At 43.4% G+C, this 12,411-nt stretch overlaps 1 protein-coding gene across 5 annotated transcripts in view; it reads right to left on the minus strand.

The window, feature by feature from the left end:
* Positions 1–321: 321 nt before the first annotated feature.
* Positions 322–12,411, minus strand: part of rapgef6 (Rap guanine nucleotide exchange factor (GEF) 6) — a 135,266-nt gene continuing 123,176 nt past the window's right edge. For 3 of the 5 annotated variants that reach the window (XM_080483627.1, XM_080483629.1, XM_080483625.1), the window contains 9 exons: positions 10,972–10,995; positions 9,277–9,497; positions 8,285–8,458; positions 7,904–8,050; positions 7,658–7,777; positions 5,411–5,675; positions 2,938–3,491; positions 1,686–2,027; positions 322–956 (listed from right to left, as the gene is read on the minus strand). In XM_080483627.1, coding sequence (XP_080339753.1) covers positions 934–956; positions 1,686–2,027; positions 2,938–3,491; positions 5,411–5,675; positions 7,658–7,777; positions 7,904–8,050; positions 8,285–8,458; positions 9,277–9,497; positions 10,972–10,995 — 1,870 coding nt within the window. In that variant the 3' untranslated portion in view covers positions 322–933. The remainder of the gene's footprint in view (positions 957–1,685; positions 2,028–2,937; positions 3,492–5,410; positions 5,676–7,657; positions 7,778–7,903; positions 8,051–8,284; positions 8,459–9,276; positions 9,498–10,971; positions 10,996–12,411) is intronic. The other 2 variants (XM_080483628.1, XM_080483626.1) reach the window with 1 other exon arrangement.

Here is a 12,411-nt window from a genome sequence, read left to right on the forward strand (position 1 = left end):
GGCTCTCTGGGCGACGGACACGTAAACCGCTCCGCGACGCGATTCGATCCGGACCGAGGAGCGACTTCACAAAGTGTAAAAGAAAAGAAAGCCGCTGAAAACATTCCGACGACAGTTTTCAATTTGCTCGCCACTGCTTTTTCTAAAAATTATATAATCGCCAGAAACAGAGGAAAAAAAACCTATTCCATGCAAAATAACATAATTATTATCCCGGGTGTGTTTATTTCAGATTGCACTTTCAAGTAGTTTATTTTAGGATTTGTCCTTTTCGTATGTGGCCGTTGAAGTAAAATGAGTTTGACACTCCTGCTTAAGAGGTGTTTTTTTGGGGGTGGGGGGTCGGGTGGTGGGAGTGAATTCAGAGGCTCTTAAAAGTAATCTCAAAATGATTTTTTTTTTCCTTTTTCTTACTCATTTACATTCATCTTGTTGAGCTGATGACAAACTGCAAACGTCCAAACAAAAACTCACGAGCTCAACTTTGTCTGCTCCTCCGCGCCATCCTCACATCAACACAGCAAAAGCCGCCGACCAGAAGAGAAAGTAATCACAGAGAAAGAGAGGGAAACGACTGTACAACATCTGTAAAAACAGTATGAAACACTTTGAGACGAGAGAGCTCGGCGTGCGAGACGGAGGTACGAGGCGGTCTGTTTCCCAGGAGGCCGACGTCTTCTCATCACGTTCCTTCTGGTTTAATTCGCGTCGGGAGTTGTTCCGTTACAGATTATCTAAACTCTCTCTTCTTTGTGAGATCGTTTTTTTTTTTTTTAAAAAGAGGTGATGGGTGGTAATGTCACTCATGTGGGCGGGGCTTGTAGGATGTGCTCTGACAACGTCACGACGACGGGCCGCTAACTCAGTCCGAAACCCCGGTCATAACGACTTGGTCCGAGTGTGAGGTTTTTGTTTTGTTTTGTTGTTTTTTTTTTACACCGCTGAGACTTGCTCATCTGGAAAAAGAGAACAGACGACAATGTTTAGGCTGCAGAGTTCAGAGGAATGTTTCTGTAACAATCAAGGGCCACAAATGAAGATGGACTTGAGGAATGAGGATATTATTTCAATACATTTCATCGCTGATTAATAGTCTGGTGAAAGGGAGTTTCTCTTTATTGTCATAGCGTCTGTATTTTCTTTAATATGTAAAAGCCGCATGTGATGAATATGTTGTCAATGGCACCATGTATATGAAGCTAAACTGAAATGACTTTTTATACATTTATGTCTTTGATGCAGTTTGTATAATTATTAACTGAATTAAATGTAAAAAATAAAAATACATGACAAGCAGAGAACTAGATGGACTAAATGGCCCGCAGCGTGGCTGAGCAGCTTCTCTGCATGGGGTTTGCACGTTCTCGAAAAACTTTTTAACTGGAGGTTAATTGCTTGGTGTGACTGTCAATCTCCGTGTGTGTTTGCTCCGTCCAGTGGAATGAATCAAAGACAACGTTCAAGGTTTGTACTTTCTTAGATATTACTGTGGGATTTTAGTGGTAATGAGTCAGAAGTCAGAAATATGTGACTGTTTGTGTTTTTGAGAAGTGCAAACTTCAAATACAGTCTGTGGCGAAAAAACCCAACAAATTTTAAAAGGGATATTTTCTTGAGTACTTCTGAGTGCCGAGGCGACTAAGACCACCATCTTCCATTACAGTTGACTATCGGCGGGGACTCACCGTCCTCGCTGTCAGCCAGGTCCTGCGGAGGGAGGCAGATGCTGGGGGGTCTAGAGCAGCCTGTCCGGGTGTCCTGGTGCTGGAGGTGCGGGTTGCCGGCCAGCCGCCGCGCCTCGGCCAGACCGCCGGCCGCTCCGGGGCTCTGCAGGAGTTTGCTCCTCTGCAGGGCCACGCTGTAATCGGGAGGCCTGAGGTGAGGAGGTCTGGGGAGTTGACCTCCGGGCCCACCGACTACTCCGTCTGTGAGGCCGAGATCCCCCAGAGCCAGACCCTGGTAGCCTGGAGGGGTGGGAGGGGGAGCTCGGTAACGCTCATCCTTGGCAGGGGAGGTGACACAGTACACTGGATGGAGGTGAGGAGCGAAAGAAAACAAAGGAGGGGTGGAGTGAAGGAAGGTGAGGACGAGGGATGGGGAGTGACCGGGGAGGGAGGGGGTGAAGGTGCAAGGAGAGGAAGGGGGGGGTGAAAAAGGAAGGAAGAAACCAAAGAAAATAATAATGAAAAAATAATTAAATAAATAAATCAATGTGATGTTTCACTAACACAACTGACAACTACACATGCGTCAAAGAAGTGTCCAAAATTAAAAGGAAAATATACAACAAATGAGATGGATGGCTGCAGCACATATGCCAAACACTAAAGTAGCAACTAATATAAGTTACGTTTAATCTCAATCGGTTATTTACAACTATCTGCTTGGTTCTTGAATCGGAAAGTCAATAAAAGTTATCGTAATCGACAGCTGATGAACTTGAAGATAACGATAATATAAAGCAAAGTTCCCACATTTGAAGCGATGCTGAAACACAACTAAAGTAGTAAAATGAGTCAATCTTCTCCAATGAGCAGATCCTGAACCAGACGTACGCCGGATTTTGCTAAAAAAAAAAAATAATCTAAAATGTGAATAGAAATAATCAGAATTTTGAAAAAATGTCATCAAATGCAGAATCAAAAGAACACGAGTGAGATCGGATTGAGATCCCATCACAAGAGCTGAAAGATGACTAGATAACTGCAGCAAACTAAGAAAAAATAAGAAAAAAAACAACCCTTCTTGATATGAGGCATTGTTGGACTGTTAAATGAGAGTTGATCACACTTAAAAGTCCAAGATGTCACACGTCTTACTGCTCCACCTGGAAATAAGAAAGTGATTCTCTCTCCTTGAACTATCTCGACAAGCGCGGCAACCTGACCTACTGCTACACAGACTACAGGGAGTCGAAGCGGTGAGCCGATCCCTCACCTATCAGGCCCTTTTCTGTGCTTGACGTCACCGTTTTGTAGGCAGGATCTGTGCTTTGCCCTCCTCCTTCCTCGTGGGCCGGCGAGGAGGGGTTCTCCGAGGTGTTTCTGCGCTTTATCGTCCCATAATTCCCCTCGTAGGTGTCGGACAGCGAGCTGGACGACGCCCAGCTCTGCCGCGACTGACTGGACAGATCTGAGCTAGAGTTTCTGGTGTGCTGCTTGGAGGCGTCGTCGCTGGATGCCCACGCGGGGGGGGCGGCGGCAGCGGCAGCGGCTTCGACCTCGGCGATCGGCCGGGACAGCTGCGTGTGCTTGAAGCCGCCCAAGTGTGTGTGCGGGAGAGAGTGCGGGTGGCCGTGGATGCCGTGGTCCCAGGGCCGGCAGGAGGAGACGGGGAGGCTCTGGAAGGAGTCGTGGGAGTTGGAGGAGCAGGACGTCCAGCTGCCGCGCCCGCTGTCCAGGGAGGTGTGGTCAGGGGTCAACTCCTCCGTAGAGATGGAGGAGGTGAAGGTGGAACCTCGCGTGACGTATCCTCGAGCTGACAAGGAACTGCTGCAGACGGACGAACATCAGGGAGAGGAGGAAGAGAGACGTTAGATGAGCTGCCACTTACTATTTTACCCATGATCTTTATTTCAAATGTCGAGTCTTAAAAAAGACTCAACTCTCTGTAAACTTGCATTTTACTGTCACATTCTTTTACTTAGACGATCCAAAAACCCTAAGTCAAGTCCTCAAGTAATTACTCTGACATGACATTTTGTTTCCCCCAGATCATTTCTTGGTCAAGTGAAGCATCAGCTTACGTGATGGTTGTACCAGATTACACAAAAGGCAAGTTTGATCCTGTGATTATCACTGGAGAACCGTTGGAAACATAACTTCAACAGCAAGGAAGTCCAAAATGTAAAACAACGATTATGATTTTTAGCTTTGATTTGATAAGCTTATCTGCAGATTTGAAGAGCTGATACGGCATAAACACAATGGCTCATGTGTACATGTGCTTTATGCAAAATATATATAAAAAAAAAAACAAGTTTTCTAAAAACGTTTCCAGCTCTTTGACTCTCTGACATCATTTTCCTGGCAAACAAGCCTCCACTCCATGAAGCAAAGCTGTATTTCATAAAGCAGGTTTCTATTTTTACAGCGCAGCAGCTGAGGTAATATAACATCGGAAAAGGAGATAGGTTATTGCATCCGATGAAACTTTAAAGGCTCCTCTTTATGAGGCCGAACGGCCTGATCATGAAGGAACAATAAACAAACAGCAGACAGTATAAAAAAAAAAAAAAAAAGACGTGTTTGTTTAGTCAGCCAGATTAAAAAGCCGCCCGCGTAAAAACCGATACCTCGTTAATGGGGAAAAGGAGGAGAGAGAACAGTAGTAAATGCGAGTCGCTCATAAAACCTGAGGAGTTTTACCACTTCCTGTTGGGAGTTTTCATGAGGAAAGGCGGGTTTGACGTCCAGATGGGAGAGGGAATCAGAAGAGGAGCAGACAGTGGATGAGTGACGCCTTTGTGAAGTAATGTCGACGCAACCTTCGATGCCGCTGCCACCGTAGTTTTCTTATGGTTTGTTTATCCATCTCGGTATCTCCAAGAATTAACCTTAGAATATACATCGAGGAGTTGGGGCAATATTCTTTAAACTAAATGGTGCATCTGAAATTGTTGGGCCGGACCCTCCTCCTGCAGCCAAAGATAAGTCTAAATAGTTAACGCTCAGTCACCCTATTACTATGAAACAAATACCAGATTGCTTATATGTTACGATGGATGATGTAGTGTGAGCAAGAACTAATAATATAGGGGATATGAACATTTCCCAATATGAGGTGAGAACACTGTTTATGTGAATGAAAACATGGAATATCCCTTTAAACCGCCTGTCCAGGACATTCCCCTCTTTTCCCTATTGTCAGCTAGAATCGGCTCCAGGATGAAAATCTACACCTTAAGGTGATGCTGAAGGACATTTCTACACTTTCAAAGGGATATAAAGGTATACCAATACAGTTTTACTATCAAATATCTTAAGAAATTGTCTAAATAGGCTTTGAATTATTGCCAGTACATTATTGAGTCCTACTGTCCTCCATTAACGACACATTTATTTTACTAGTTATTGTTCTTTCAATTGCAGTTGTTTTCTGTGTTCTTCATTCTAGTATTAAAAAGAAAAAACCAACAAAATAGCACCTAATAAGTACTACTTATTCAGCTATATTCTAATACTCCTTTAATTTCCTATTGTTAATTTTAGAAAAAAGGGTTAATAAGAGTCAGACAATGAGCAGCTTGTAGAGACTACAATAGAAAAGCGTATTTAGGATTATATACTATGATTCGTACCCATGTATTATGAATACTGCAAACTGAAACCCAGCTGAGAAACCAAACCTTTGACCCCCTCCTTACACCATAGACAATCTAACACAGAGAAACTCTGCCTAAGTTGATTACCTTGTGCTGGGCTGACTGTAATCAGCATTTATGTGTGCGTGCGTCACCGCTGAGCTCTCGGCGACCGCAGACGTCGTCGTCGCGGCCGAAGTGACGGCGGCGGCGGCGGAGGTTGTGCCGCTCCTGTTGTTGCTGCCGCTGCAGCGGTCGTCCAGCCCGGGAGCCGGCACCGAGTCCACCGAGCAGATACTGGAGCGGGAGGAGATCTCGCTGTGGCTCGAGTCCGACAGGTTGTCTGCTTTACCGGCCGGAAGGAGGGCGTAGCCTGGAACGTTTAACACATTAGAAGGTTATTTCAAGCAAAGATTAATCATCAAGGTTAACACGAAGAGATAAAGAGAGGGATAAGGTCAAACTAAGAGGGAGAAGAGACCTGCAGCGTTTGAATGGAACAAAATTTAAAGCTCAGCGTAAAACAGTAAATGTCGACATTTTTACAGGACAAACACCGACAGGAAAGGGTTCGATAGCAGGAGTTTCACAGCCTTTTCCCTTGAGTCTTTTAGGCAAAGATAGACGACACTCATTATTGTCAGAGCCGCAAAAAATCCATCTTCTGTGCCAGAGAGCTTAACTGTGGCCAAGCACTTCAACCAAAATATAATGACAATGACCAACTGTGTTTCTCTAAAGTAAGTGTATTAAATGAACGTGCATGTTGCTAGTATATCCCACATGGAAATATATTTAGAAATAAAGTAATTCTCTTTCACAAAGGGTTCTAATGTAGAAATACTGGGGGCTGCCAGTCTTCAGGCAATGTTGAACAATCACTGTAATTTACATAAATTCTCCCTTAAAACTGACAAAAACACCAAAACAAACCAGTCATATGAATCTGTGATTATGGGATATATTTTGTCAACGGACTCAAATTCAGTGAAAAATCCCCAGTTTGTGCAAACAATGTTGCTAATCACTTTCACAAACTGTGAGGAACATATATTGTGAACACTTAAAGGTAAAAGTACATAAAGTTACCGGGTTCAGACACTCTGAATTGTGTGAAACTCAATAGAACACGTCAACAACATAAAAATTTGAATTTCATATCACACAGTCAAACTAAAGGAGACTGCCTGAAAGTGTAATTAAATACTGCTGGCCACAGAAAGACACATAACTGCTTCTTCTCTTTTAATAACAAACACTTGAAATGATGAACGCTTTTGCAAATAACTAGACGATAAAAAAACAAGTAAAGCTTTACTCGACATTGACAAAAGAACCTTCAATTTCTCAATGAAGAATTTGAGTAGGATTCCTGCGTTCAGAACATTTTGCTACATTCAGCCGTCGACGGTGGAACATTTGAAAGAATTCACAGCGTTTTTTTTCCCCTGAACAAACAATCCTTCCAGAACTCAGAACGTCAGCTCTTATGTAAGATGAATTCTCCTCCGTCATGTCTGTGCTACCTCAAACCTTCCAGACATCCTTCCTGTAGTGGATGTCAGGCTCCTGCATTTCAACCAATCCCTGCCGACATGCATCAAAAATGTTATTTGAATCTACGTGGAGTGATGGATTCATAGTGAATGTAACGATGTGAACATAAAGTCTGAGAACAAACTGCCATCTTCCTTCACTGTTTTTTCCCTACGACTTCCTCGGTCATGGGTCAGACTGTGTCGCTCCTGGTGCCTTTGTCTCTACACAGCCAGAGAAAGGGGTTGGGACTGATGGACCTCCTGGGTTTCTGCTCTGCCTCTGCTTGGGCTTCGTCTTCAGCTGAAGAGGATAAAAACTCCCCTGCTGCCCCGCTGCTGCTGGGACGAGGTCTGACTGCTGCTGGTCTCTCTCTGGACTGACTCCTTTCCCTCAGCATCATGAATGGGGACAGCAGCCTCGTCCGGATTGGTGACTCTGAGCGTTTACTGCTCAGTAACTGGGGCTGGGGCGGCGGCGACAGAAACACGGGTGTCAGTCCCGGTAAAGAGGGAAAAGAATGAGCCCCTGTCCATTCCTCTGACGATCTTTCTGCTCTGACTCTGTGAAACATGTGGCCTGCGTCGCTCCTAATGCTTCGCTGACTGCATCTTCCTCTCTTTGGCTCTGGGGAAAACATGCCTCTCTGAAGTGCTTCTGTCTCCTGCAACTTGTCCTCCTTTTCTACTATACTTTTTCTCTCCTCCTCCTCCTCCTCGTCTTCCTCTTCCTCTTTCAGCTCTGCCTCTCTCTCCCTGCTCCTCTTTAGGCTGTGCTGCTTGGTCATCAGTTGGATCCTCTTGTGGAGGAGAGCCCCACCTATGCCATAGCTGCGCAGGCTGACGGTGCCGGTCTTTGTGCTGGCGTCGCTGGTCAGGGATGAGGAAGATCCCGACAGGTTCATCTGGCCGGAGTTCTGGGACTTGGCCACGCCTCCAACTGAAGCCAGACGGAAAGCAAAAGGGTTGGATTGTTAGTGTTATCAAGGAGGTGCAGCAGAGTCTTTCAAAAAACACTAAAACATGGGATCAGGCCATGAATGGGAGAAGCACAGGAGCTGCAGACCTTTACGTGGGGAACCCTGGGGTGACACCGTGGGGCTGGAGTGAAGGGAGGAGATGGAGGACACGGTGTCATCTGACGGTCTCTTGGTGCTCCACTCCTCTGACGAGTTCACTGGAGGCTTCTTCACCACCTGAGGCGAGTTGGAGTCTGAAGAAAACAGATGAGTCAATGTACCTGCTGAGGCAGTTACACCCTTAAAGTCTATTTATATATGATGTGATCTTATATGATGTCTTGAAGTTACATGAAAACACAAAACTCATCGTCTCACTGGCCTTAACATTGATGATATACGGAACTGAAATTCATTCATTTCTTTATTAACTTTTTGTTTTTAAGGTCAACATATTTTATCCGTTTATGTATTGCGTGGGGGCTCACTGGGCGTGCCGATGTCCTTAGCAGTGCTTTTCTTCCGGAGGGGGTTCAGCGGGACCTGGACCTGAAGGACTTGCGACACCCTGTTTTGTGACTTCCCAGATGGAAGCGCTGACCGCAGGGACACTGGAGACATGTCCGACTTGGTCGATCGCCTCTCACTCAGGTTCTTTGACACTACAGGCAAAAGAAGATGAAGAGGAATGAATCAGAAAACATTGTAATGATTGAAATTTCCTTGCATCTCTCATCAAGATTTACCAGAGTAACATTTACTGTTTTCCACCGTAAATCTAAATGTGGGAAAACTTACATTTGTAAATAATTTAGGAATTCTGGTAAAAGAAAGGAGAGGTTTTAGAAGGTCTGTACACGGGACATTTCAGTATTTTATAATGTTCAAACCTTTTGGGATTTCCCAAAATTTGGTATCAGTTCAAGAGAGAAGGATTTCAGCATATGGGCATCTCACCTTACCCCAACTAGAACTTCTCGTAATAAAACCAAAATACATGGAAGTTCAAATGGTTTAATCAAATCAGGGGAAACTAAGCTTGAGTGTTGGATTCAGATTTTGTAGGTGCGTGTATAGATCTGCCTAAAAACCACTGTTTTCAGGAGTACTAAAGGTTTGATCTATGTTTCATCAAATAAAATCACATTTACAATACGCTCAACCTTTAAGAAAACCATATACTGTGAGCACATTGAGATAATTTGATGGATCAACTTCTATTTCTTTTCTGCAGTACATGTGCAAACACACTAGATGGCAGTATGAACAAATAGAGTCATATCAATGTTCTTAATTCCCATACATTGCAAAAATAATCTTCTATTACAACTTCTATTAAGTTAGAAATATTTGAATCAAATGTGTGCTTTGAGAAACGTCAGGGCTACACAATAATCGATTTTCTTGTCTTATTAAACATTTACTTACACCATATAAATCAATAGGTCATCTGAGCAGGTGGACTTTCTATGTTACTCACAGGTGTGGTACGCTGGCTCGCACTGCAGGGACATGATTTGGTGTTTCTCCTCATCCGACTCCACTGTGAGATTAGAGAGGTATTGCTTCACCTTCCTGGCCATCTGAGCGTCTTCGTACAGCTTCTTGGCGTTGAGCAGCGAGCTGCGGCGCACTCGCTTCTTATGGGCGCCGCCCTGAACGTCCAGCATGTTGGAGTTGGTGCTGCCCTGACTCAAGGACCTGGGGAGGGTAAAGATGACGGAGGAGGAAACATAGCGAGAGAGAGATATCCCAGAAGAAAAAAGTGTGATGAAGAAGAGATAGATGGCAGTAAATGTGGAATAACAAAGAGAGGGAATGCACATAGATGTAAGATGACAGAAAAAAAAGAGGGGTGGGGAAAGGCAAATAATCATTACAAGTGTAAACTTCCTTATCAAATAGTGCTTCACTGGATGTCTTTCTTTGTATCGGAGCATAGCATTTTAAAACAGGACCATGCAACTGGGAGGGAGGCAGCACTCCCCGGTGTGCCATGCTATCACAGTACAGAACAGCAGGTCATTCTGTCAGATGGAGGCAAAAAGGGTTAGGAAACAAAAGATGCGCAACACTCGATATGGGGGAATATTATGCCGGGATGCACTTAGGAACGAAACAACAAAACCTGAGTCAAATAGTATCTATAAAGTACTTCTCACAGTCTGTTTTGTCCTGATTTAGGAGAATGACGGGATGTGGCCTATATGGAGCTTCTGGCTGAAGTTCAAATTTCATTCTTTACTTTTAAAACAACAGTGGAAAAACAATATAGCCAGAGTGCATCAGGAAGTTTTCAGTAGTATTACATCAGGAGATGATGCCTTTTTGCTAGAGAGGTCTCATAATTGCATTCATGTTTTAAAACTTCCAATGATTTTTGTCGGGATTAAGTTGTGTTCACCGACACTTTAGTTGGTGTTCATGTGAATTTTAATGATGACAAGTGATGAAAAGACTAAATAATGACTAAAATCATCAGGATGCCGTCTTAATGTGATGGTATTGGTTCCTTCACTACTTTAATACTGCAATAGCTCCTTTTAGTACCAAATTAGAGCCAGAAGCTTTCAGAAACTAATAAAGTTGAGACAATAATATAATAACAAATCCAACAACCCTAACTACTTTATTAATGATTATCACAGCGAGATTAAATGACTCAAAATAGGCTAAATGGATCTTTGAGTTTTTAGCATTCATTAATGAATTTGATTTTAGTATTTCTTCAGGGAAGTAGCCACATTAAGCTTTTTTCTTTTGGAACTTATTAGTTGTTTTGTGTTTGAAGCTGTGCTGCCTTACAGAATGATTTTCACCCCTTGTGTATGTGTGTGTACACATGTTGACGACAGTTAATGCTCATTTGTGCAGAACTGCTTGGTAGGACAATGTTTTACTTGGAGCTACTAAATGACTCAAACAAACAAACTTATGAGCAGACAATGGGTGGGTCAATGATGGGCTTCAGCATGGTTCAGGTGAATGGGCACTGCAAATGGAAAGGTTATTTACACAGAAGCTCAGGCAGACACACGCAAACACTCCCACAGGAAAAGAAAGAAAGGGGGGGGCACATGCAGAGTTTATGGCGGTGAGGGATGCAGGGTGGATCGAATTTCTGCTGGTTCGGACTCGAAACCAGTACGAGACTGGTAAACTAGGACAAACTTACCCTAAACTCTTCCACCTCTTCTTCCTGCAAGCAAGAGGCGTGAAGATTGAAGCGTGACTTAAAGACAAGTTCAAGGGTCGGGGATGAGGGAAGAGGAGGAGGAGGAAGAAGAGGAGGAGGAGGAGACAAGACTATGTAGAGGTCATGCTACCACAAACAACAAGAAATGATTGAAGATGGGAGGACACCAGACATAGGACATCTCCCCATATCAACCTGAGGTGTGTGATGGATGTGTGAACCACACAAACACTGCAGCAGGTTGTTGTCATGAGTGTGTAAAATGCAAACATGTATCATAAGTTAAAAGATTGTATATCAAAACTGGGAAGAAGAGCAGCTCATTTCAGAATGATGCTCTCTTCCTGTTGAGTAACACAGATGAAGTTCATCCTTCAGGCCCAGACAAACATATTTACATAATGGCCTCCATTTTGAAGACCTACGATTGCTAAAATTCACTCTCCATTGCAGAAATACACGGGCATAGGTACAATTATGTCGCATCCCATTCTAAAAGTGAGAAGCCAGAAATTGCTGCAAACACCCTTTGAGATATGCAAGCAAATGTCTCCTCATATCTTAATAGATTAAATGGCTGCACACATGGGTGTTTGAATGCAGCTGTCTGCATCTCATTTGTAGATCCAGATAGTTGCAAATTTCACATACCCCATTATTTCTCTAATATAATGGCTTTGCAAAGTGTCATCAATAGCTGAGGCGGTATTCTGATGCTTGCAGGTGTTAAAAGGAACTTTTCCTCAGAGTTGATATATGTTAATATTATCAATAAAAAAAGAGCGGGGTCTATTTGTAGGAATTCAAGTGTCATTGTTACTTTTCCCCCCAAAAGATACTTTTGACACTTTGAAGACAAAAAGAAATAAAAAAAATTACGTATTATTTCTTAAGCCAGCCTCGAACTGCTTAAAACAGACATGGGTTCTCTCAAGTCGACACAAACTTTTAAATCCAGGCCTGGACACTTAACTTACGACCTGAACTCATCAAACCACAGATGGAGTCTTTAAAATAGACACTAGCAACAAACTTGTCTTAAACCTCCATTATTTATAACATGTGAACTCCTAAAAACATACCTAGCTGGGCTGTGTTGTGAACATGATCTCTAAAACATAATTATGACAAGACAAATCTTAATGTTTCTTCAGTGGACCGGGAGTCATACATTAGGTTCAGATTATTAACTGCTAAATAAAGAAAAAGTGGATTTGAGTATGTCTGAATGTACTAGAAATGAGCCTTTTCTTCCCCATGTCTTGAGTTTGCAGTGTAAAGGGAGTGTCTGCAGGGGGCAGTCATGCACTGCAGCAGTGACAGTGATAAAAACACACAAACTGAGTGACACAAACTACACACTGCGGCTGGCATCAATTCCACCTCCCGCTCCATTCATTCCCCGGCTCATGTCCTCGG

This window comes from Lipophrys pholis (genome assembly GCF_963383615.2).
Source record: "Lipophrys pholis genome assembly, chromosome: 16".
Lineage (NCBI taxonomy): Eukaryota > Metazoa > Chordata > Actinopteri > Blenniiformes > Blenniidae > Lipophrys > Lipophrys pholis.